At 43.1% G+C, this 27,352-nt stretch overlaps 1 protein-coding gene across 1 annotated transcript in view; it reads right to left on the bottom strand.

Annotated features, from left to right (window-relative positions):
• Positions 1-26,870, bottom strand: part of RANBP9 (RAN binding protein 9) — a 93,858-nt gene extending 66,988 nt beyond the window's left edge. The window contains exons 1-2 of the mRNA XM_072729104.1: positions 26,166-26,870; positions 12,407-12,518 (exon numbers count right to left, since the gene is read on the bottom strand). Of these exons, the coding sequence (XP_072585205.1) occupies positions 12,407-12,518; positions 26,166-26,745 (692 nt within the window). The 5' untranslated portion in view covers positions 26,746-26,870. The remainder of the gene's footprint in view (positions 1-12,406; positions 12,519-26,165) is intronic.
• Between the last annotated feature and the right edge of the window lie 482 nt (positions 26,871-27,352).

The raw sequence follows: 27,352 nt of genomic DNA, 5'->3' as shown, positions 1-27,352 counted from the left end.
CTACTTTGAAATGCATTTAAAAATAACATGGATTGGCAGATGGACATGTTTGTGGTAAAGCAAATACAGCAAAATTTTAACTCTAAAATCTAAGCGGTGGGGATCCCTGGGTGGCTCAGCGGTTTAAGCGCCTGCCTTCGGCCCAGGGCCTGATCCTGGAGACAGGGGATCAAGTCCCACATCAGGCTCCCTGCATGGAGCCTGCTTCTCCCTCTGCCTGTGTCTCTGCCTCTCTCTCTCATGAATAAATAAATAAAACCTTTAAAAAAAAAATCTAAGTGGTGAGTGTATGAGTGATCACTGCATTAACTCTTCTGTATATCTGGGAAGTTGGGGAGGAAAACTGCTTAGAATCTGTACTGTCAGTGGCTCAGCGGGTTGAGCTGCCAACTGGATTTCAGCTCAGATCATGATCCCAGAGTCCTGGGATTCAGCCCTGCTTGGGGTTCCGCACTCAGCAGGGAGTCCACTTGAGGATCCATCTCTCTCTCCACCCCTCTACCCTACCCTCTATCTCTCTCAATAAATCTCAAAAAAAAAAAAAAAAGGCGACTGTACTGTAAAATTACAAACAGAGAACCAGTAGGATGAAGCTCAACTTTTAACCAGCCTGTGTTCCATCCAAGAACAATTACCACTCTGTAATCATTTTAAACATGTTTTCAACCGCTCCTCCTGAGAAACCTATCCAAACTGCCAGATCATCAACAAAGTCAAAAGGTCTAGGACCAATTGACCATTTCTCCATATTCTGAAATGCTTGCTTTGCTTTCACCTAAATGATTCCAGCAGTCAGGAAGCAACAAGCACTCCACATATCTGAGATAAACACAAATAGACTGGTTGCAAACTGGTTTTCTGGTTCTGAAAAAGTAAAACTCGACTTCAAGTAATATATTCTTTATGACAAAGCTATATGGCCTTTTAGTTATATTGAAAGATGATGGGTATTTTCAAGACATTATTAAAATGAGATTTTTCCCTCCGATTTTTCATTAAATTCATCCTAAGGTAAAACTATAGGTAGTGGCACACGTGAGAATAATATATTTTATTATTCAAATATATCTTAAGTCGATTTTTTTTTCCTCAGAGTAAAGCTAAAATTTGTTTGAATAGAGAAAAAAAAAAAGTGGAGAATACACCACAAAATGTCAATTGTGTTTAGTATATATGGGTGTAGGACTGCAGATTCTTTTTAAAATAGTTATGCTTTTTTCTGCTTCACAGGATTTGACTTCTCCTTTTGCATTAAAAATGCATTACCTCATAACTACAAAAAGAGTTCTTGAAAAAATCCATATGCACTTGCTGGGTATAAAAAAACCGATGGGAGTGAGGGGTGGGGTTAGGATGATTTGAGATTAGTGCACTGAAAAAAGATAACCGACTCAAGAATAATTTGAGAAACATGATGGTGGTACTGTCCCTAGGTCACTCTTCCCACACTTACCGGGCACTTGGTTAACTAACACTTTCCTAGCACTACAAATAGCTCCCATCACCTTCGGTCAGCTCTAAAGGCAGGTAAAAGAAGTAACACCTAACACGTGCTTTGTACAAGGCACGGAGCTGGGGGTATGCCTCCACTCAGTCCACATAGTCCTCCAGCACCGATTTTTGCCCAGTATCGTTCTACATACACACTGGGACCACCACGCTAGGGAACGAAACAGACCAAAAAATGCCTTCTGCTTCTCTTCGTGTAAGTTGTCTTTCACTACTACATCCAAACCGGCATCTCCAGCAATTCCAGTTCAAGAATCTTACCACATCTCCTCTTCAACCTCACTTAACACAGCAATATATACATCTCTCCATTTTGTCTGAGTTTACCAGCTCCTTACGGATTTCTTCATTATCCCCTAAACTAAAACTGGCCATTTCAATATTCTGCCAGTAACCTCAATGTACAACTGTTCTTCCGATTTACCTATCATTTCCCATCCTGTATCAATCATACAATTCAACCCTCCTCCCTAATCAGCCAAGTACGTTGAGAAAAATGATGTTATATATGTAAACTGCTGTCACAACAAATTCCTCGTTCTAAATCTCGTGGTTCCTCGATACTTTTACTTTTCTGATCAATATTTTTATCTATATGGAGGGACAACACAGATGAAGCTGTGAAAAAGACAGAAATCTGTGCTCTCGTGGAGTAACACTCTCACTCTCACAGGGAAAACGGATCTTAATTTAAATAAACAATTATGAACCTGCCGAAGGCTTAAAGAAGCAGTACAAGGGGCCATAAGAAGAGGTGACAGGAGCCTAACCTAGCTGGGAGGAAGAAAGGTTGTTATGAAAGGCTTCCTGAAGCAGAGATACTTATGTTCCATTCAATTCCATACTCCATCCTATATTCCTAAATTATTTAAAATCCACCCCACCCCCAAGCAAAGGAATTCACCTCCTCAATCCTTCTTTGGACTCACAGTGACTCCTCATCAACTGATTCATAAAACCAAGTTTCTCCCACCCAAAAGGAAGTTGGAGTCATCTTTCTAGAGAGTCATTTGGCCACTGCATCACAAGTCTTAAAAATATGTATATCTTTTCCTTTGATTGGATAAGTCTACTTCAAGAAATATTTCCCAAGGAAACAAATAGATTTCGTGCATAAAAATTATAATAGTGAAAGGAGTTTACTTAAATAACAACAGAATAGTTATGGATGTGCCTTAATATAAGTAAAACAAATTATGTTGCAGCCAAAAAGTAAAGGAAAAAGAAAAAAGATGTTCGGGGCTTTTAATCCTACAGGAAAATGCTTATAAAAAATGTAAGAAATATGCAATGATACATACAGTAAATAAAAAAGAGAACAATGTAAATATCTGTAAAATACAGAATAATTATGTTTAAATATAAAAAAGCATATCTACAAAACCTGGAAGGAAACAAGTTGAATTTTTAATAGCAATTATACAAGATTATAATTTTCTTCCTCATATTTTTCTGTACCCTTTGAATTTTTCAATTAGCAGTGTATTATTTTGCTGAATGGATAGAGAACTGTTTCCCACAACAGCAACACAAGTTATGCAGCCCACTGGCTCCACTGTTTCCATTCTTCACCTCTGTATCTGACATACTACACCTGCTCACCTGCTTCCATCCCAACTTTAAGGCAATTACTGTAACAAGGATTAACAGCACATAGTGAGAAACTGGTGGGCACTTCAGTCCTGTTTATTGACTTTCGTGGCTTCTCGCATAGTAAGTCTTCCCCTTTTCTCTGTTCATTTCTTCTCAGAATCTTTAGCTAGTTCCCTCCTATATATCCAATAAATACAGCATTTCAAGTGTCTGTGCTAGGTCTTTTTTTACACCACATACTTGGGTGACTGATCACATCGATCCCTATGGCTTTAACAACTTACATTCTGATGACTCCAAAATCCACCTATAGCTCCGCTCTCTATCCAAAAACCCATAGCTTTACTCTTAATTATCTGGATGTCCCACAGCAATTCAAACATTGATCCCATCGTCTGCAACTTCAAACTTCCACTTCCCTCCAGTATTTTTTTTTATTTTGTTTAGTCTCCAGAGACCTGGAAGTTATCCTTAACTCCTTCTTTCTCAACAGCCACCCTCACCACTCCCACCTCCCAACTAAGGTGGGTTTATTTTTATTTTTTTCCTGTCCCAGACAGCTACCGCAGCTGTCAACTTCCTCACTAACTCTACCACACAGATTAAGCCCTCAATTTAAAATCATAATAGCCCAACTGGTCCTCTTGATGTCAGTCTCAAACCTCTTATTTTCTGTATCACCATCAGACTAACCTCTGTAAAATGTAAATCCAACCACTATCACATTCCCTTGCTTAAAAACAGTACCTAAGAGACAAAAGACAATGCCCATCAGTATGAGAAGCCCCTTCATGATCATGTCTACACAGAATCTTCCCACAAAACTTTGTGCTGGTTTTTCTCCATCAGCAACAGCAGCATCAAGTATGTGCATGCACCTACTCATCCTATGAGGTTGGCACTATTATTTCCATTTTACAGATAAGGAAACGGAGTTTGACCAAAAGTACAAAGCCATAGAATTATTAAGTGGCAGACCCAACATCTGAACCTCCATCTGTCCAATCCCAAAGTCCTTCCCCGTATTACTTGGCAAAAGTAACTAATCAGCTTCTAAAATAGATATTCAACTTTAAAACCTGTTCAGCCCGGGTGGCTCAGCGGTTTAGCATCACCTTCAGCCCTGGGCCTGATCCTGGAGACCCGGGATCGAGTCCCACATCAGGCTTCCTGCATGAAGCCTGCTTCTCCCTCTGCCTGTGTCTCTCATGAATAAATAAAATCTTAAAAATATAAATAAATAAAAATAAAAAATAGAAACTGTTCATATATGATCTCTGGGTGATCTCTAGGAAATAAGTCTAAGTAAGGTCAATGAGGGCTAAAAGACAGGAAGAAGCAAGAGACTCAACTTTAACGTTCTTCATAACTATCAACGAGCTTTCTCTGGAGGCTTCCTGCACGATCTTCCAGTACACTTGGTCACTTCCTCCATCATGCTTCTCCTCTAGTTTGTTCATATGTCTATTACTATAAATATTTTAAACTACACTTAATAAATTGTAATTTATTGACATGCTTAAGTCCCTTCTTACCTGAGAACTTCTGGAGGGCAGGGACCTTGTCTTAGGCCAATCCATCCTTATAAATCTTAGGTTCCTAGCACATAATAGGTATCCAACAAATTAAACCACCACCTCCTCCTCTACTGTTTAAAATCTCTCACAATCCATCCATCCCTAGGCATCAGCCTCATAACCCAACCCCTCTCTATCTCTAGCCATCTTTCATGCTACCATCGCACACCATATCCAACACCCTGCACCCCCCCGCCCTGCTCAGTACTGCCTTTTTATTTTTTTAAGATTGATTGACTGATTGATGATAGACAGACAGACAGACAGAGAGAGAGGCAAAGACACAGGAGGAGGGAGAAGCAGGCTCCATGCCGGGAGCCTGACACAGGACTCGATCCTGGGACTCCAGGATCGCGCCCAGGGCCAAAGATAGGTGCTAAACTGCTGAGCCTCCCAGGGATCCCAGTACTGCCTTTTAAAAACAGGTATCATATATCACTGTCCTACTAAAAAGACTGAAGGCTCCTATTACCTATAGAGTATTCCCATCTCAGAACTATCATGAATACTGTCTAGAATCTATTTCCAATCTTGCCTCTGGAAACTCTTCACCATAATCCCTCAAGTCTCCAACAATCCTGGGCCACAGACCTCAGCCAAAGATAACATATAGTTCCAGTGCTCCCCTGAGACTAGTTCCACCACTATCACAGTCTGGAATATTTTTCCCCAGAAGAGCTTCTCAAATTCTTAATCATTTTGTTAGGCTTACCACTATTACCTTTCTTTATTAAATATGCTTCCTTGAGCTAGAATTAATCACCATCCCTGCAGTTGTCCCATCTACTCTCTTGCTCCCCCTTTTTTTTTTAAATAAGAATTAATCGCCTTTTTAAAAAGATTTTATTTATTTATTCATGAGAGAGAGAGATACACAGGCAGAGGGAGAAGCAGGCTCCATGCAGGGAGCCTGATGTGGGACTCGATCCCGGGTCTCCAGGATCACACTCTGGGCTGCAGGCGGCGCTAAACCACTGCACCACTGGGGCTGCCCTACTCTCTTGCTCCTAAATGGATTAGTATGTCTTATTTTTTAAAAAACATTTTATTTATCTATTCATAACAGACAGAGAGAGAGCCAGAGACATACACAGAGGGAGAAGCAGGGGAGCCTGATGCGGAACTCCATCCCAGTACCCCAGGATCAGACTGGAGCCAAAGGCAGACGCTCAACCATTGAGCCACCCAGGTGCCCCTGGTTAGTAGTATGTCTTAATTTAGAGTACTTGTTTAAGTCTACTCCTTACCCTGGCCCACTGTACCCGCCAATGACTCTGACATTCCTTGTGGGCAAGGACCCACACATAGTTCAGTTAATGCCATTTGTTGGGTTTCTACTAAGTGTCAGGTCCTCTACTAGGAGCTATGGATAAGACGGAGATGAACAAGATAATTTAAAAATAAAAAGATAATTTCATATTTATATTCAGCTGCCAACAATGCCTGACACATCATATGTGTTCAGTATATATTTGCTAAGTCAATAAATACGTTGCTTACTTGATAACTTTGTTCACTTTTTCCATTCTCTTGTTCACTGAGTTTCCATTTGCTGCTTATCACCCATCGAAACCAGAAGGGAAGACCTTTTAAAGCCTTTTAAAACTGAACGTGAAGACAGGCCTTTATTTCTCTTCCATTCCCCCAGAAATAATCCAGAAAGTCAGCAAGCATAGAAGGAACACTCTAAGGACTGCACTTTATTATCAGAAGAATTCAGGGACAGAACACAGAGACTGGATTACCTGCTAGTTTCTCCTGAATCACTGGCACAGTGGCACCAATATTTTGCTCAAAAAGCTAAAAGTACCATACTCATAATAAATTATAATTCTAAAAATATTCAAATAAAAAATTTATCACCTCTCACATTTAAAATTAACTGTATCTTCACTGTATTAGTATGTATAATTTAAAACTTGAACAAAAAGCCTGCACTGAAAAGTAGATTCATGAGACACAGGCTGCTTTTAGAAATCCATCTCAGTGGTCAACAATCATTAACAAGAACACAAAAATAAATAGCCTTTAAATATGTCTCCTAAAAAAAAAAAAGTTATACAGACAAGGTGATAGGTGATTTAACTTTTTGTTATGAAATGCATTAGAAAATTATTGTTTTAATTAATTATAAAACTTAGGCTATTGTGTCCCAATAAATAACCTTATTTTCTTGAACATATACAAAATTATGTTTAGTTTAAATGAAAATCTAAGGGGCACCTGGGTGGCTCAGCTGGCTAAGCGTTTGCCTTCGGCTCAGGTCATGATGCCAGGGTCCTAGGATGGAGCTCTGCATCCTGACTCCTTGCTCAGTGAGGAGCCTGCTTCTCCCTCTCCTCTCAGCTCCTGCTGTCACTATCTCTGTCTCTCTCTCTCTCTCTCTCTCTCTCACATAAATTAATATATAAATAAAACCATTAAAAATAAGTAAGTGAAAAATCCAAGCCAAAACTCAAAAAATATTTCTTTCACTCACTAAAAGGAACTTCCTTCCAGCCTTATTTCTTAGGCATAAGGTATAAGTAACAATTATCATAATCACATTCCTAATATCCCAAGGCAGACCCAGAAATAATGTATATCACAGATAAACTGTAATTCATACTCAACTCCCGCTATGTCATAAGGAAACTTGCTGCACTGACCAACTTATCATAAAACATGATCTTGGACCTAAACATTTATTTACGTGCTCTAATCCTGTATAAACACACTGTTTAAAAGAAACTTAAATTTCAAACTGAGCATAATAAAATCTCAGATAAGCACCTATCACTGCAAATGAAAAGTGACTAACAGCTCCTCTTTCTGGTCCATTCTTTACAGAGATGTTGGGATTTTTAGTAAGGAATTTTTAGTTTTCTTAACACAATTAAATACATGTCCAGAAAGACATTACTTCCTCAAAATTAGCAATATGACTTGCTCTTCTTTCATAAATGAATTGTGCCTCCCTTCCAAAAGCAGGGGGTTAGACCCAGAACTCTGTTCAAAAAATGTACAAGATAAGATCTGCCCAGATATACAACAGTTTTCTCCAAGAATACACAGGACCTAAGTCTTGTTCAACCATTCGTTCATATGGATGCTAGCTATCAATTACGTACCAGAACTACAGAACATTAAATAGTCCCTTACCCTCGATCCTGGAGTTTATTCCACCAGTAGGCAGACAATTTAAACATATAGATAATACAATTACAGTCTGGCCAAAATGTAAAGGAAGCATATTAAAGGCATAATCCTATTTGGGGGAGGAGAAAGGCCATCAAAAAAGGACCTTTAAACTGGAGCTGAAGAGTAATTAGTTAAGCTGGGCAAACGACAGAGACAAGAGAATGTGAATATAAGAGAGAAGGTAAGAGCCTGCAGAAAGAACTAGAAATACAAGCCAGCATGTACAGTCGGAAAAGTACAAACAGTACTTATGGGGCTACACTGCTATCTACCCAATGCATTTTTTTTTACAGAGAGCCAATTCTGATTAAAAGCAGATCCTTGGGAGTACGTTCTAACCTAAAAAGTCTGTCCCACCTCTCTCTTTGGGGTCATTTTATGTTGATTCAACTCTGTTTAGCATCCTACTTTCTATTTTCTGGGGCTTATTTCTTCAAGCCTAAGCATGCACCCAGGTGGAAATGGGAGATTAACTGGATGCCCCAGTTAGAGCTTCCACTGCTCAGGAAGGAGAGGATGTGTAAGGATCTTGAATTTAACTGGAGTAAATGACAAAACAATAACTGCCCTATGAAACACTCCATCCAATCTAGCTGTCAATTCAGTATTTTTAAGCATATCTGTAAGTCATTTCTTGGGATCCCTGGGTGGCGCAGCGGTTTGGCGCCTGCCTTTGGCCCAGGGCGCGATCCTGGAGACCCGGGATCGAATCCCATATCGGGCTCCCGGTGCGTGGAGCCTGCTTCTCCCTCCGCCTTTGTCTCTGCCTCTCTCTCTCTCTGTGACTATCATAAATAAATAAAAAAAAAATTAAAAAAAAAAAAAAAAAGTCATTTCTTAACCACTTCCACATCTGTTGACATATGATTAATTTAAAATCAAAACAAAGGGGCGCCTGGGTGGCTCTGTTGGTGAAGTGTCTGCCTTCAGCTCAGGTCATGATCTCAAGGTCCTAGAATTGAGCCCCTCCGTCGGGCTCCCCTGCTCAGCGGGGAGTCTGCTTCACCCTAGCCCTCACCCATGCTGTCACCACCTCTTGCACTTGTGGACTCTCTCTCTCAAAGAAATAAATCTTTTTCAAAGAATCAAAATAAAGGAATTATTGAGTTTGTTAAAAAGGGGAGGGTAGATAAGAATTAAAGACTCTTTAACAGGGATCCCTGGGTGGCGCAGCAGTTTGGCGCCTGCCATTGGCCCAGGGCGCGATCCTGGAGACCCGGGATCGAATCCCACGTCGGGCTCCCTGCACGGAGCCTGCTTCTCCCTCTGCCTGTGTCTCTGCCTCTCTGTCTCGCTCTGTGTGACTATCATGAATAAATAAATAAATAAAATCTTTAAAAAAAAAAAAAAGACTCTTTAACACCATTTATCATTAGAGAAATGCAAATTAAAACCATAACAAGAAACCACTAAGATACCTATTATGACAGCTAAAAATTTTAAAACAAAAAAACCTGACAATACCAAGCACTTCTAAAAGGAGGCAAAGCAACAGGAACTTTCATACACTGCTGGTGGGAATGCAAACTAGTACAGTCGCTCTACAAAACAATTTGGCAGTTTCTTAAAAGTTAAAAATGCACTTAACACACGATCCAGCAATCCCACTCCTAGATATTTACCCAACTGAAATGAAAACTCAAGTTTACACAAAAACCTGTACATAAATGTTTATAGTGGCTATATTCCTAATTGCCAAAAACTGGAAACAACCCAGATGTCCTTCAATTGAGCAGTGTGGATAAGCACACTGTGGTTGGCTCAACTATACAATCAGCAATGAAAAGAACTGATCTACCAATATATCCGACAACAGGAATGAATCTCAAATGTATTACACTAAGTGAAAGATGCCAAAATTAGATAGAAGACTGCACACTCTGATTCCATTTATATGCCATTCTAGAAACAGCAAAACTAGAGACAGAAGACCAATCAATGGTTGCCACCAAGAGACGGGAAAGAATCATCCACCAAGGGGCATAAAGGAATTTGGGGGGGGGGGGGGGGGGCGGTGATGGAACTGTTTTATCACTGATCTTTGAACAACGGGTGGTGCGGGGACACAGATCACCCACCTCCCACCCCTGCCACCACACAAGCTGAAGATCCCATATGACTTTCGCTGTCTCCAAAACTTAACTATTAATAGCCTAATGTTGACTGGAAGCCCCACCAGTACCATAAACAGTTCATACATATTTTGTATGTTATATGTATTATATGCTGTGTTCTTACAATAAAGCTAGAGAAAAGGAGATGCTATTAAGAAAATCATAAGGAGGAGAAAATGTATTTCTAGTGCTGTACTGTAGTTATAAAACATGTCCACATAGACCCGTGCAGATCAAACTTGTATCATTCAGAAGCCAACTGTATATCAACTGTGGTGGTGGTTACACGACTATACATATCTGTCAAAACTTGCAGACCTGCACACCAAAAATTATAAATCTACGGTATGTAAAAATCACCTAATTTTAAAATTGAAAGAAAAAAAAAAAAAACGAATGAGGGATACTGGCAACAAAAATATGAGACTGGGGGGATCCGTGGGTGGCTCAGCAGTTTAGAGCCTGCCTTCGGCCCAGGGTGTGATCCTGGAGTCCTGGAATCCAGTTTTGCATCAGGCAAAACTGCTTGGAGCCTGCTTCTCCCTCTGCCTGTGTCTCTGCCCCTCTCTCTCTCTCTCTCTCTCCCTGTGTCTCTCATGAATAAATAAAATCTTTAAATAAAAACAACAATAAAATGAGACTGAGAAGTCACAATGGAGTAGGACTGTAGGTTTTAGACTGTAGCCTCAAAGCAAGAGGGGTACCAAATGATCTCAAAAAGGGAACAGACACATTTCAGTTGTGTTAAGAACACTGACAACTGTTGCAGACTGAAGTTTAAGAGTGAAACAGGGAGCAACTAGGAGACCTCTGAACCTACCACCTAGATAATTTAGGGGTAAATCAGCAAACCCAAGGCAGAGGCCATGGAGATGGAGAGGGGAAGTTCAAGACAGGAAGTTCTCAAGGTTCTAGCAACAGTGAAACCATTAACCAAACTGATGCTGAGAAAAAGACCTTAAACAAGCTACACTGAAATACCCCGTGGGGCACTCAAATGGAAACATCGGGTTAGTTTTATAGGTCTAGAGCTCAAGGGAATAACTAGAGATGTAGCTTTAGAGTTGACATTCATCAGGGTGTTTGCAGCCATGAAAATATAAGGTCAAGATCACGCAAGGACAGAACACGTAGAGTAGAAAAGCAGAGAATCCCACAATCATCATGAGCAACACCAGCATGAATGAGGGTGATGGTATAATTTCTAGTATAAAAAGAACTGGCTTACAGAGTATACAGTGGTAAGAGTTAAAAACAGTTACAATCATGTGCCCATGATCAATTTAGGGGTCTCTTAACCACTCTATCTTTGGCTTCTCTGATTTTATCTTTGGCTTGGTTGCCTTGGGAAAACTGAGGCAGTTCAATAAAAAGTTATCAGTGAATTTCTAAGGCTATACGTACTTTCTACTTTCCACACTGTTGCCAAGGAAAGATTCAGAATAATTATTAAATATGGTTGTTTGGGGGTTTTTTTTGTTTTTTTTTGTTGTTGTTGTTTTGTTTTTTTTTTGGTTAAACATAGAAGCACCACTAACAGAGGTTAAATGATTCACTTCAATGCAGGTCAACTTAATAACTAACTCAACTGGGCCAACTCACCCAGTAAGTTTATCTTGGGAGTTGGACTAATGACTCTATGGATGTTTTGAAGGACCTCTGATACCACAATGAAGTTATCAGGAAATACCATAGGACAGACCCAGTGATTCTAGGTAATTAGCTCTTCATCAGAGATATGCACCAAAATTCCCTGTAAAGCCTACTCAGAACACGTATCCTGCCCAAGCTCTGCTTCTGAAAACAATGATTTTGGAACTTTTAGGGTAAGGCCCAAACTACTACATTTGTAATAACTCCAGAAGTGATTCTGATGTACACACACATACTATACACTAATCCCAAGACGAAAGGCAATGCTATAAAAGTTGGTTCCTGCATCTACACAGAGCTCTCATTTGGAGGCTTTCATAACACATCCTAATCCCTGGGAACTACCTCCAATTGAGAGCATACAAACATATTTCCCTGATCTAAACCCAAAATTCTAAGTCTCAACCCCTATGAAATACCTATGAATCACCTTTTGGCCTGGTTAACTGGCTCTGAGAAGATGTAAATTCTCAGCAGAATTCAGAAAAAGGCAGTGTAAGACAAGGCATGGGAAATGAGTCACTGTCTCTGTTGTTTACTTCCATTTCTCCAATTTAATGACAAACCAACCAGAAAAACTTGCTTATTTCACCAACTCAAGTATTAGCTTCAACTCGTATTTAAGCAGAACTATGTCCAACAGCAGAATATTCAGATCCTACTTTACCAGTTACCAAAATATCCAAGATTCTCATTTTTCAATTACATCATAAATATTATAAATCAAGACAAAAAAATTATCCAAGAGCAGCAAATTGTCCCACCAAAAGTTACACTTACCCATCTCTTCCTTTACTGACAATTTTTACTTCAAAATAATAAATCCCACAGGCTGCTGGTATCGGATGCGTGGCGCGAACTGACGCTGCATCTTTTGGGGTTTTACCATGACCTGTACATGAAATAGGAAGGGGGGAAAATCGGATGAGATATTCAATGAAAATCTTAAACAATTCAGGAACAAATATGGTTTTCAGAATGATCCATAAACATTTATGCTCTCACCAGTACATATAAAGACTTAATAAAACATTTGTCATCACAACCCAATACGCAAAGTCGCCCAGGTTATTAGTCATGGGACTCTTCACACCATTCCTAGATTTAACATACTTTCAGAGTCTGAACACACTGAACCTACCAAACCTACCAAACTAAATATTTTAGGGTAGACTATATATCTAAGAGAAAAAAGGATGCATTTAAAGAACATGATGAGGGCAGCCCCGGTGGCATAGTGGTTTAGCGCCGCCTGCAGCCCAGGGCATGATCCTGGAGACCCTGGATTGAGTCCCACATCAGGCTCTCTGCGTGGAGCCTGCCTCTCCCTCTTCCTGTGTCTCTGCCTCTCTCTCTCTCTCTCTGTGTCTCTCCCATGAATAAATAAAATCTTTAAAAAAAAAAAAAAAAGAACATGATGAAAATATGATCTTAACTTTATTAGATCCAAATACGCATCTAATTTATACTATTGCAAAGTAACTCTTTTGTCAAATGGCCTGTTTAAACTAGAAGCATCTATATCATAAGACATACACAGATATTTAAAGATTTTATTTATTTATTCTTGAGAGACAGAGAAGAAGAAACAGGCAAAGGAGAAGCAGTTTCCTGCAGGAAGCCTGATGTGGGATTAGATTCCAGGACTCCGGGATCACAACCTGAGCCACCCAGGTGCCACATAAGGTGTATTTTTAAGTGAAATTCTATATAATTAGATTGAATTGACAAAGCAGCTTTCTTACTTTAAGAATTTTCAAGTTTGGGGGCGCCTGGATGGCTCAGTCAGGTAAACAACTGCCTTCGGCTTAGGTCATGATCCTGGGCTCCCTGCTCAGCAGGGAGTCTGCTTCTCCCTTTCACTCTGTCCCACCCACCCTCCTTCTCCCAAGTGCTTTCTCTCAAATCGATTTTTTATTTTTATTTTTTTTATTTTTTTTAATTTTTATTTATTTATGATAGTCACAGAGAGAGAGAGAGAGGCAGAGAGACACAGGCAGAGGGAGAAGCAGGCTCCATGCACCGGGAGCCCGATGTGGGATTCGATCCCGGGTCTCCAGGATCGCGCCCTGGGCCAAAGGCAGGCGCCAAACCGCTGCGCCACCCAGGGATCCCTCAAATCGATTTTTTTAAAAAATCTTTAAAAAAAAAGAATTTTTAAGTTTGTTCTTGGACATACTTTCATCAATTCTATACAAAAGCTGATCTATAATCTTTGGTCAATTATAACCTACTAAGAAATATCTCTAATCTCTAGCTGTATTTGTTTTCTCTCTTTTTTTACGAAAGGGATATGTCATCACACCACTGCTGAAATCTTTAGGGAATCTGTTAAACAATGGCTTTTAAAGTTTTTAAAATAGCGATTCCTCAGTTCTAATCCTGGAGGATTTCCCTCACTCACAATCACCTCCCCTGTCCCTCACCCAAGACGCAAATTAGCCTAAAAGCTAGCATGTGAACAAAAATCAAGTAAGTGACAGAAAATATGCCCATAAAACCACAGAAGAAGAAAAACAGAAGTTGAAGTAGCCTACCAGAAAGTACTCAGAGTAAGACAAGTCTCCACAGTCCCCAAAAGGACTATATGAGAAAAATACTCTAAATTATTATTCAGTGTTCTAGTCTAATACACTTTACCCAATGTATTGGGTAAATTAATGACTTAGGTCATTAATCCTTTAGTCATACTATAACAATACCTTCATAGGTAGAAAAATTCCCCTTCTCAAATTTATCCTAATTGTTTTAAAATGAAATAGCTTCTTTTATATCAAAAATTTTATCTCAGCTATACAATAACCATCACATACCAATGAGATACCTTCTCTTACCATACACTTTATCAAACTGCATTATTAAACAGTTTACGTTTGCAATGCAAATTGGTACATGTTCACATGGCCCAAAAGAAACTGAATGAACTTAGCCACTCCCTTCTCTTACCATGAAAACCTGCGTCCACAGATGTCTTAAGTATATACAGTTACAGGCAAAAGTTCTCAGAGCCTGGTGACCACTGGGAGGTGATAAAATTGAACGGGCAGATAAAACCAGAAGCAGCAATATACAGATGCCCCTAAAACTGCTTTAACATACATAGGTAATAGATCTACAATGAGCTAAGCAGAAGGAAAAAAACAGCATAAACCTGCAGAATGACATCAATCACTTTTTAAAAACAGACATTTAATAAATTACGGTTTCAGTAAAACTCAATTTTCAGTAAAAACGTGTTCAAATAATTGAGTTGCCTGGGAAATGGCTAGGTAAACTAAATGCATTTTAAAAACTTAGTTAAAACAATCTAAAGAAAACCCTGATTAACCCCTGGAGTCCTAAATCAACTAGCTTTTGTTTTTGTTTTTTCTAGAAGGGAAGTGACCAAAACTTTTAGGGATAAAGTAGTCTCAAGGTAGTCCTAGTAATAATGATGATAATAAAAAATGACAATAATGAATATACATTTAATGCTATGTGAAAGGCACTGCTTAAAGAGTACTATGTTCACTTGTTTAGCACTCAAAACAATTTTTTTTTAATTTATTCATGAGAGACACAGAGAGAGAGAGAGAGAGAGAGGCAGAGACACAGGCAGAGGGAGAAGCAGGCTCCCTACTGGGAGCCTGACTGGGACTCAATCCCAGGTCTCCAGGATCACACCCTGGGCTGAAGGCGGCGCTAAACCACTGAGCCAACGGGGCTGCCCTCAAAACAACTTCTGAAGTAGGTACTGTTTATTATCATTTCACAGTTGAGGAAATTAAGGGAAGAGGAAGAAACTCGCCCAAGGTCATGCTGCTGTGTGAGAATTCCAAACCAGGGTTTGTGCTGGGACTTAAATTCAAGAAGTCAGAAGCAGTGCAAGCTCTGAACCCACAGTAAGGGTCCACTTACAAGGAGCATTGTGGGATCACTCCACTTGTATTCCTATCTCCTACTCTTGCTACTTCTATGGGAAAAAAGAAAGAAAATATTTGAAGGTAAACAATTTCTCAAAGAATTAAGTGCTTTTGTATAGATTTTTCTCATTCAACATCTGTGAAATAGGTTTTAACCTCAATTTTAAAGAGAGAAAACTCTTACAGATGTTATTAACTTGCCCCTAATTAGTAGAATCACGCATTAAATCTGTATGAATTAAAATGCCCTACATTTTCCCCTATGCAAAAATAACTATCAACTACACAATTATCAATCTTCAAGGTTCTATCACATTTATTATATTTATTATTATTATTCCATGAAGGTTAAAAGGATTTGTTTCATTTTTAAATTAAACTTAAATGTAAAGACCCAGGAAAAAGTTGAGATGCCAGATTAAAAGCATTCATACCATCTCTTAGGTGAGACAAATAATGTCAGAGAGAAGGGCCTATTTCTAATAATCCTCATCAGCAGGAAGCTTATCACCTTAAATTCTGTGACGTCCAGAAAACAACCTCACACTACCGAAGTATAAACTGTTAAAACCACAGTCTTCAGGTTAAGTGTTTTCTATACGGCTGAAAAAGAAAATACATACTGCTTCAAAACTCTAAGGCCAACAAGGTTAGCTCCTCCATTTCACAACCTGTTGATTCCTTTTAAGTGAAAGATCCCCCTCTACTCTCCAACGTGCCATCAATTGCCTTTCTGGAAATACAAGCCAGTCTTCCCTGTACCACTATCCTCCCATACAACTAAAAACTAAAATTCCTTAACAACCTCCTACTCAGCCAAGGAAAAAGATAAACTTCCTGAAAACCTTGTTGGTCTGGCACTACCCACCCCCACCCCACCCCCCACCAATGCCCAGCACTTTCCACGGCCTTCCTGTACCAGCCACACTGGCCTGACCCAGATCTTTGCCCAAACTATTGCCCCCGAACTGAAAAGTGCTACCCTTCTTCCTCACCTGGTTATATCTTGCTCCTCCCTTAGCTCTTAGCTCAAGTTTTCCTTCCTCAATTACTCTTTCTCTAACCTCTCTGACTTGATCTAACCTCCTTTTTCTATGCCCTCGTGGCAACACGGCTCTGTCCCATACGACATTAACACACTTACAAATTACTCGTGATTCTCTTGTTCTTCTCACATTTGAATTCCTGGACCTCTTTCCTCCCACTGACCTCCCACTCTAACCTTAATCATTCCCTTCCGGGGGCCACGCTCTGGATTCCGACATCAACTGAAACCGGTCCACCTCAGACACAGTAAATTCTATCGAAATCTGTTCTGCTACAAAACACATTGCTTGAATACAAATTAGCTCACAGGCACTTGATAGATACAGGAATGATGTCAGCATAATAAAGAAGTCATTTAGTTCATAACACAGCTTTCCCCATACATTAATGAATTAAAGAGAAAAATCTAGGAATACACAAAAAGCCCTCAAAAACCCTGAGGTGCATTCCACAAGTGCATTCCTGTAGTGTGCAGTGTTTAGGGGCTTCAGGGACCACTACACCTGCCATGGTCGCTGTATTAAGCCATCTGGGGAAAATTCAAGCCCAATACTGATCACAGAGTACCAAGGTATTTCCTCTTTGTTACTGGTATGGACCCATGCATCTCTTGCATATTTACTTTATACTTTGTGTTATAACTCACTACTACTTTATTTTGCTGCTCAAACTGACCCACCCCATTAGCCACTGGGAACTTTTTCATTTGGCTCCTCGGACACACCTGCATTATGGTTCTTCTTTCTGTTTGTTATTTTCTGGCCCCAGAAGACACTAGAGGCTCACCTTGCATGTTTCCTATCCCAGTCCTAGAATCAGCCATTTCTCCAAGGAGCCCTGAGGCTCCTTAAACTGGCAAACAGCATTAGAACCCAACATCTAGCTACTGGGTATGTTCCTTGTTACTGAGGTGCCATTGCTTTTAGGCTTTCTCATTGATAAGAGCAAGGAAACATATGTATGCGTACTAAGTCCCTGTGTGTGTCTATATTTCTGTATGTAATCATCTGTGTTTGTATTAATAAACCAAACACGAGTTCACACTGAAGTCTCCAACTTTATTACCACACTGATCATTCTAACTACCTCTCTCTGCTTATCCGTAAAATTCCAGCCCAATGATAAGAAACTTAGCTCCCACCATCTGCCATTCATTTAATTATTCAATTCCAATATATATGTATAACAGCATCTGAACTGGTAACCCATATTCCCATGGGATACAACTTTATTAGTAAGAGTTAAGTTTCTTTGATCTTTAGTTTTACAGATTACTGATTTCCAAATTACCTGTGTCAGCACCTTTCCCCCCTTTCTCAGAGGCTGTTTTATAATATCTGTAATACAGTTGGGTTGTTTTGTTACATTATGTATTTTATCCTGGGATTTGCTCCTCCATCCTAAATGATTTTTTTTTAATTTGCATACATTTAAATTCACTCTCCATGGCTGCAAAGTTCTGTGGGTTTGATAAATCCATGGTATGATACATCCACTAGTATAGTACCATACGGAATACTTTCACTGCCCTAAGAATTCCCTGTGCTTTGTATGCCACCCTTCATCCCTCCCCTCCAGCCCGGGAACCACTCATTGTTTTATCATCTCTACAGCTTTGCCTTTTCCAAATCACCAGGTAATTGAAATCACAGTATGTAATCTTCTGACTGGCTTCCTTCACTTAGCAATATGCACTGAAGATCCCTGTGTCTCTGTATGGATGGACAGCTCATTTCTTTTTATCATCGAACAGTACTCTACTATATGGATATACCACAGTTTATCCATTCACCGATCGAAAGACATCTCGGCTGCTTCTTGTTTGGGGCAATTATGAGAGAAGTCACTACGAACAGTCACATGCAGGTTTCTGTGGGTGCCTAAGTTTTTAAATCGGCTGGGTAGGAGCACAACTGCTGGTAAAACTATGTTTAGCTTTGTCAGAAACTGCCAAACCATGTTCCAAAGCGGCTTCATCAATCTGCATTCCCACCAGCAGTACGCCAGTTCCTGTTGCCCTGCATCCTCACCAGCAACTGGCACTGTCAGGTTTTCTTTGGACTTTAGCCATTCTTTTTTTTTTTAAAAAGGTAGTTTTTTTTTTTTTTTAATTTTTATTTATTTATGATAGAGAGAGAGAGAGGCAGAGACACAGGCAGAGGGAGAAGCAGGCTCCATGCACCGGGAGCCCGACGTGGGATTCGATCCCGGGTCTCCAGGATCGCGCCCTGGGCCAAAGGCAGGCGCCAAACCGCTGCGCCACCCAGGGATCCCGTCTTTAGCCATTCTAATAACTGAAGTTTGTACACTTTTCCTCTGTTAGAAAAGGGGGGTTGGGAGGAGGGGTGAAAAGGGCTAAACCCTGAATCAGATTTTTATTTTTGATCAAACAGCTGTCAAGCACTTCCATCTCTAAGAAGGAAGCCCAAACCCCAGGGCTTAAGGCTGTGAAGGATCAGCAGCCTGTGATGCTGGGCACCAATGCTAGTGGAAATTTAACGGGGCTTGTATTTTACTAGGACTATTACTTTTGTGGTGCTCTGGTCACAAAGTTCCACAGGTTTCAAGTGGTGTGCCCCAGCCCGCTTTTTCCCATAAGCCGCGTTACTTTTAGTGTCCAATTCTGTGGAAAACATAAGGTTTTTCCGGGGAACACATTTTTGGCATTAGAGCTGAAATGCCTGTGTCTTCCTCTAGGATACAATTCCCTGTCCTCTCCCTCTCCCCTTTCTAAACATTTTGCTTCCACGCTTCCTCTTCCACATCAAGGGAACTCCCATTCCTTGAACCCTTTCCACCCCACACCCCCCATCCCCATTTTCCCTCTTCCAGGAGAGGCTGCGTGGTAATCACTTAAGAGCTCTCCAATATCCTTGATTTCTCTCACATGCCTGTCCTTCCACCACAGGCCACCAGCAACAACACAGCCTTAGCTCAGTACTGTAATCCACCTTCCCTCCTCCTGCCCTGGGCAGCTGGCCTCTACCAAATAAGGTCCAGCAGTCTCGCAAATAGCCACCGCTAGGGACTGCCACCTAGCCACCCAACGCTAGGGGCAGGTGGCAGCTGCACTCTCCCACTGCTATCAACAGCACACCGAGATGCCCTTAGCTAGCTCCCCACTGGCCCACGTGTTCATCACTCACTCGAAGCTCTCACTCATGTCCTCAAGTAAATGAGCACACCACCTCGCCTTCTTTACGGTATAATGGGACTCCGCTACTGTATGTGGCCACATTCCACTCTCGCTCTCCTGTTACACATATAGTGCCCAGAGTCCACTCTCATCCTCACCTTTCCCATTACCAGAGGGGTCACATGTCCTCCTCTCTCCAGGACTGTCCTGTGCTCCTGCACCGCTCTCCTCCCTCCAAGCCAGCACTGTCAGTCTCCCAAGCTTTTCTTCACCCTTCCCCTCAATCTCTCGATCTATAAGGGCAATGTACCAAAATGTACACTTCCCACAAAATCATACGTGCTATAGATCAGTGTCGATAATGCACTGGGGTTGGTGGTAAGCATAACGAACTTCTTTTTCTTTTGAACTTTAATAAAAGCAAGTACAATTACTATTATTTTGTCAAAAGCTGTATTAGGGGATCCCTGGGTGGTGCAGCGGTTTGGCGCCTGCCTTTGGCCCAGGGCACGATCCTGGAGACCCGGGATCGAATCCCACGTTGGGCTTCCGGTGCATGGAGCCTGCTTCTCCCTCTGCCTGTGTCTCTGCCTCTCTCTCTCTCTCTGTGACTATCATAAATAAAAAAAATAAAAATTTAAAAAAAAAAAAGCTGTATTAAATCTTGTACATTCTTACCGGGACTCTGTACATCAGACTAACATTACCCTCTCAGGGTTAAGAGATAGATAACTTAACGTCACTTCAGTTTCACCCACACTGCCAAGCTAAAACAAGACTTACTTAGAAATGGTACAATCATCTCTAACACAGTACTTTCCAAAGGGGTTTTTATGGATAATTTTGTTTCTGTGGATTCTCATTGTCTTTGCTGACACTAGAAGCCAATCACCAGACACAACATAACTCCTCCACTATCAACCATTTAAAACACACACACACACACACACACACACACACACACACACACGAACCAATCCTGCCTTCACCTCCATCCTGCTCCAAGTACTGCTTAACCTCTTTCTTCGTCTGTATTTCTCAAGAGTAATCCACATTCACTATCCCTCCTATTGGTCCCTACTATTTACTCTGATCTTTGCCCCTATCACTAAATTCAAACTGCTCTCCTAAGGTCACAGTGATCTAATTTCCAAATCCAGTGGAAAACTTTCTCTGCCCAGCTCACTAAACCTATTTGTTGCATTTGATACTAAAAGTCTCTTCCTCATTTCTGACACTCCTCTCTGCTCAGCTTCTGGGACACCACACTCTTCCCATGTCCAGATACCTCTCAACTATTCCTTCTTGGACTCTACGTGATCTTTCAACGTCGGTGTTGCTCAGGGTTCCACTCTGGCCCACTGCTCTTCTCACTTTACCTACTCTCTCTTACCCTCTCCTTGAGTTTCGGCCACCATCTAGAGGTGACTCCCAAATCAGTCATGACCTAGACACCTCTCCCACGCTCAGGTCAATTATGGTATGTGCCCACCCTTCTGGGGCCTCACACACTGACCCTACTGTAAGCAGAGGGGCCGGGACTCTCCTTTTGCCGGGAAGGTATTTTGTATCTCACAAGTACTCTTGTACACCTACAGCAGATTCAACAGAGGTTAACATCTGACATGAAGGCCACCAATTCAACACCATAGCATATAATGAAAAGCTCTGCCCAATTAAGAATGATGGCAATTAGTTTATCCAATCTGTTAAGTCCCTCAGGAATCTGGAATAGGAAGCAAAGGATAAACCGGTCAGGAGGGAAAAGAGAAGAAAACAACCAGAAACTACAGCTGAGTCACTTCAGCACTAGAATAAAGTGAAAAGTCATGAACTCCAGCTGCTGCAATACTTGGAGCCACTTTAACTCCTAAAGATCTGTTCCTGCTCTTTCTGGAAGGCTTCTCTGGGTTCTTCTGGTTTCCACAAAGTCTGGTCATATGGCCGAGATTCCCATTCCTACTCACCTCCAAATATACTGTAATACTTCCTTGAAATTATTATTTGATTCACAGTTCACTGCAAGAACTTCACAGAGCTATAAATAAACCCTAGGGTCTTCCTTGATTTCTCTCTCCATCGTCCCATTGATTCCCATCAGTGGCACTTTGAAAATGTATCACAAAGACAGTCTGCTTTGCTCCACCCTACCACCAACCGAGTTCAGGTCCTTATTTCTTACACAGACTTCTAAATGAGTTTGCTATTTTCAGTCTTGTACTCTTTAAATCCATCTTCCAATTAGTCGTATAATATGACAAAAGTGAAAATATGAGCCAGCCACTTCCTATTTAAAATCCTTTGATGATTCCTCATGTCCTACAGAGTAAGAAGATCTAAGCTCGGTAAAATAGTCCAAAGGCCTCTTATGATCTTTTCCCAGCTGCTACTTGTCACACACTCTCAAATTCCAACAAACCGAAATTGCTTAAAGATCCAAACCTATACAACGGTTCTCACCTCTAAGCTTTCAGTTAGGCATTTTCACGCGTAAGGCCTAGCACCCCTCCTCCTTCCCTACATCCTCATCTCTCAAGACTGACCACTGGCCTCATTGCTCCCAAAAGCAGTCCCTGACTCCCCAACTTCATCTCTTCCAGGATCAGCCAGGGGTAGATGCTTCTCTGGTCTTCCACCGTACTCTTTATGACACTTTCCATACTACACTTACGTGTTTTACCTGCTTTGAGCTCTCTGAACTCAAAGATAGTATCTTATCACCCTGCAGTGCCCTGAACCTGGCACAAAGTATACATTCACTAAAAGCTTGTTGAATAAATAAATGGAGAGCGAGGCATATACACCAATTGTGTAGCAGAGTATCTGTCCTATGGCAACAGCTCAATGAATTATTCCTACTACTCTCCTACGAGTGTGATTATTACATTCACTTAATTCTTGCAGTTATCAACGACCATCTTTTAAGCTAAATTTCCCATAATACTGGCAAAGAGATTCCGGGGGAAAGCTCAGTTTGGTTTTTACATTCCTTGACTTTAAGGAACACTTTTATATCATCCCCATAATTCCTAAGAGACATTTGCATTGGTAGGCAAGCAAATATTGTTATTTGTTCAGCCTTAGGAAGTGCAAAAAATTCAATAAGTAATTTAACAAGGGTCAAAGGCCTAATGGCTGGTGATGATACTGAGAGGGATGGAAGCTAGAAGCACACGAGAAAGTCAGCTATTTGGCTAGATGCTACTAGTAACGCTTCAATTAAAACAGAAATTCACTAGTTCATAGCCAGTTAACATTTCCAACTTTTACTTATCTCGTGTTTCTTACAAGCTGCCCTAAATCTGTATCATCAGGGCACCTGGACTTTTCCGTGGCATTGGAGTGTTCTAAGCAACATTTTCTTTTTCCCATAGGAAGTACTTTTAACGTCAACTATTTTTCAAAAAGTTCTAAACGTGATCACCGGATTTTTACCTATTAGAAGATGATTAAAACTCATACCAATTGAAATAGGCAATACTGTATTGTTGGAAAGAGCACTAAATTTAGAGTTGGTGAAAATTAGTTTCCAACCCTGGCTTTACGTGTGACTGGGAAAATCTAGCCTCCAGGTGCTCCCACTTGCTCACATCTAAAAATGAGAACTCCACCATCTTGTCCAAATCCACTAACATGCTTGTGTATTAAAAAGCTTTGTAAAGTATCCAAATGTGATAACTGCACAAATATAAAAATGCAATCTGTAACTGAAACATTTAGGACTAACTGATTCCATTGTCATACGCACTAAAATGCTTTAAGTTGGAATAAGGTCCTCATTATAACTAAGTCTAAACTTGTCACATTTGTACTTATTCAAAGCTGACAATCTTAAAAATAAAAGGGGCTATGCCTGAGTGTTTCAACAGTTGGTGTGTGACTGCTAAGCAAAAGGTCTTTTTTAAAATTTTAACATACAGTATACGCACCCTGCTCTTCCTCTGCAATCCAATCAACTTTGTCTGCATGTCTGGCATTGTTTAACATTAATCCCTCCGAATCATTTAAGGAACCATATGGCTTCCAAAAACGGTGATTCCAACTTAGAAGAATAACATCTTAAAAACCGAGCATGTTCAGAGCAAAAGAAACCAGGATGTTTCTATTTCAAAGGTAAGAAAAAATCCTTACCATTCTGAAAAGATTATCATCAATCTTTTCAAATTCTGCGATATGCAAAAATATTTTATGAACAGTAGTTTTCATGTTAAAAGTGCCTGAAAACGCTTAGGTAAAAACTCAAAAGTGGCACAATGATATGTGAAATAAAACTCACTCTTATTTTGTGACTTAAAAGTTTTATTCTCTACTACTTATGACACTTCCCCTTTGCTCCCTTCCCCTCTTAGTGGGACAGAGCTGCCCAGTACTTTGGTGTGGTCCACTCAGAAGGCACACAGAAAAACAACAGGAAAAAAGAAAAAAAGAAAAAAAGAAAAAAAAAAACCCACACACACATTAAAATAACAAGAGGAAGAGGCGGTTGAAGGGGGGAAAAGAGTGTATTTGTGACAAGGGGGAAGGGAGAGACAAAGAAGAGGGAGAGAAAACAAAACAGATGATAACAAAATCTGCTCTTCCAGAAGTAATGCTTTACGCTTATAAAGGAGTGAAGTTTCCAGAGTGTATCTTAGTATTACACAACAAAAAGTAATAAAGAGGCCAAAAGGAAAAATCATGGAGACGGCAGGGTCATAAATATTCCTAACTCTAACCCATTGCTCATAAGCATGCACTTTCCCTCTGACCCAAATCATAATTTTATGTAAAAGGAGTTCATAAAACCAATTCAAGGCATGCTACAGTGCTAAAGAAACTCTAATCACAAATGCTGCATCTCACGGAAATTCACAGCTGGAAATTTCCTTACCATCCAGGGTCATCCTCCTCCCCTCTCAGAGGAAGAAACTGAGGCCCTGTCCTGTAACATGCCTGAAATCACGGATGATCGCAGGGCTCGGCAAAGCTAGGATTCTTTGTTCAATAATTTTCCGTCATCCTTTGCCTCTGATTTTATAAGCTAATTATTAACCATCGACCACAAATTTAAGATAAAGTTTCGTCAAGTCTAACAAAAAGCTTTCCGGTAGCCACACGAGAAGTAAACACTTCACGGCACGGCACTGTTCACGCAAATCAGAACACACACACACAAAAAAAATGAAATAATAGCCTTCACGGGGTATTAACAAAATGTCCTAACTTAAGGAGAAAACAAAGGTCATTTTCGGCCACTGAGATTAAGGAACATAATATTTAAAACTGAAAGTGCTTCGCTGGACCTATGGATAAAAAGAAGGACTCTTCAACAAGGGCCTATTTTTGTGCGTGATTCTTTCCAACCAAATCATTCGGTAGATTTCTGTCGCCATTCTCCCTCCTGCTTAAACAGTAACTTATTTATCGAGGTTCTTCTCACATTTTAGTCCCGTGTGCTTCCCGAATGCAACCACAAGAACTGCTTATGCCCCCCTCTGCCCCTGTCAACTAGGATCTGATTAAGGCCCTTCCTTTGTAGCCAATCAAAAGGGAGTCTGCTTTGAATGTAAAAGCTCCTGCCTCAGGTTTGGGGCCTAAAAACTGCATTTGTTTCCAGACGGACGGATGCGTTAGATTGATCCTGTTTTCTCCCAGACAAGTAAACTTGACTGCATGCTATGAATCTGGGCTACATTTCAAAAAAAAAGGAAAAAAAAAAAAAAGACCCTCAGAGCAAATGTATAATCTAATTTAATATGAAAACTCATCTGCTTGGAGCTTTGTTTTAAGATAAGCCGAGGAGGCAGGTGAGGGAGGAGGGGGGCCAAGCACAAGCCTAGGGCCGTATTATCACCACCGTCATCGTTCTTATTTCTTTAACCGCAGGTGTAAAACGTAAGCCAGCTTTCTTCAAAATGCCCTCCAAGAACGCTTCAAAATACCCGTTTTCCACGAGACTTCATCGCACAGCAGCACGTAAAGGGGGGGTGGGGGGGGGCATTTCCCATCCGTGGCGGCGGGCGTCCCCCCGGAGCAAACCCCGACTTGTGAGGCTCGGCTCTTACCCTCCAGCTGCTGCGAGGGAGAGACCCTGACGGCAAACTCGGGGCCGCAGCCCCCGCTGTCCCCCCGCACCGCCTCTGGCCTAATTCCGGACGCGGACGCGGACGCGGACGCGGACGCAGCCCCCGCTCTCCGTAGTCGGAAATCCTACCTCAGGATCGCGCCTCTCCGCCCCGCACGTAAGGGGAGACCGCCTGACCCACCAGCACCTGGAGAACAATGTAACCCAACTCCGGGCCCCCGGATTCCTGCACCCGAGCCCTAAGGTTCGGCTTCCGGGGACAGCGCAAAGCGAGCTGCGTCCTGTCACGCTGGACTCCCGCGAGGTGCCCCCTCCCGGCCTGGGCTCGGCAGCTCCGAGCAGCCCGAGGCCCCGGCGCCCCCGCCCCCGCCCCCGCCCCCGCCCCCGCACCTTTGTAGTGCACCCGCAGGTTGTTCTGAGACAGGCCGATGTAGCTGAACTTGTCCTTCGGGCTCCAGGAGCGCGGCAGCGGCGTCTCCTGCTCGTCCACCGCCGGGTAGAGGCGCCGCAGCCGCCGCTGCAGCTCCTTCTCCTGCTCGTTCAGGGCCGAGTCCCCGTGCGGGAAGGGGGCCGCGGCGCTGCTGCCCGCCGCCAGCGCCGAGGCCGGGCCGGGGCCCGCGGCGAGGCCCGGGGGCGCGGGGGGCGCGCCGGCGGGGGCGGCGGCCGCGGCGGGCGGCGGCGGCGGCGGCGGCGGCGGCGGGGCGGCGGCGGCGGGGGGCGGCGGCGGCGGCGGCGGCGGCGGGTGCAGGAGCAGGGCGGCCGCCGCGGCCCCCAAGCCGCCGCCCCCCGCGCCGCCGCCGGGCGAGCCGGCCGGAGAGGAGCCGGCGCTGGCGGCCGGGGGCGCCGGCAGGACGACTCCGGGGACGGGGGCCGCGGCGGCCGGCGGCGGCGGCGGCGGCGGCAGCTGCTGCTGCTGCTGCTGCTGTTGTTGTGGCGGCGGCGGCGGCGGCGGCGGCGGCTGCCCGGACATCCCGGCCGCGACTCAGCCTGCGGCCACCTCCACCTCTGGGCTCCTTCCTCCTCTGCTTCCCGGGGGCGCTGTCGCTGCGGCCGCCGGCACCAGGCGCCCAGTCCGCCCGCCCCGGAAGCAGGCGGCGGGCCGCGCGCCGACGGAGAGCGCGGCGGTTGGGGCCCGGGGCCGCGGGGCGGGGGGCCCGAGGGAGCGTCGGCCGGGCTGCGGGCGCGGGGGCCGGCGGCGCGGGGCGGGGGCGGGGGCGGGGGCGCGGCGGGGCGCGGGCGCGGGAGGCGCGGTGGCGGCCCCGGCGGCCGCTGCTCTCGCGGCTGCTTCCCGGCGGGCGGGCCGGGCCGGCGCGAGACGCTGCGCGCGGGCGGCGCTGGGCGAGGGGGCGGGGACGGAGGCGCGAGGGGCGGGGGGAGCGGGGGGCGGGGCCGGGGAGCGAGGGGGCGGGGCCGGGGAGCGCGGGGGGCGGGGCCGGGGGGGTCCAGGCGGGGCGGGGGGGAGCGCGAGGGGCGGGAGCCGAGCCCGCGGGGGGGCGGGGCGGAGCGGGGGTGGGGGGAGCCCGCGGGGGGGCGCCGAGGCGCGCGGCCCGAGCGGCGGAGCGCTCCTCCGGGGCGGG

The sequence above is a fragment of the Vulpes vulpes genome, chromosome 12 (assembly GCF_048418805.1).
Source record: "Vulpes vulpes isolate BD-2025 chromosome 12, VulVul3, whole genome shotgun sequence".
Taxonomy (NCBI): domain Eukaryota; kingdom Metazoa; phylum Chordata; class Mammalia; order Carnivora; family Canidae; genus Vulpes; species Vulpes vulpes.
This window is presented reverse-complemented; position numbering and strand designations above follow the sequence as displayed.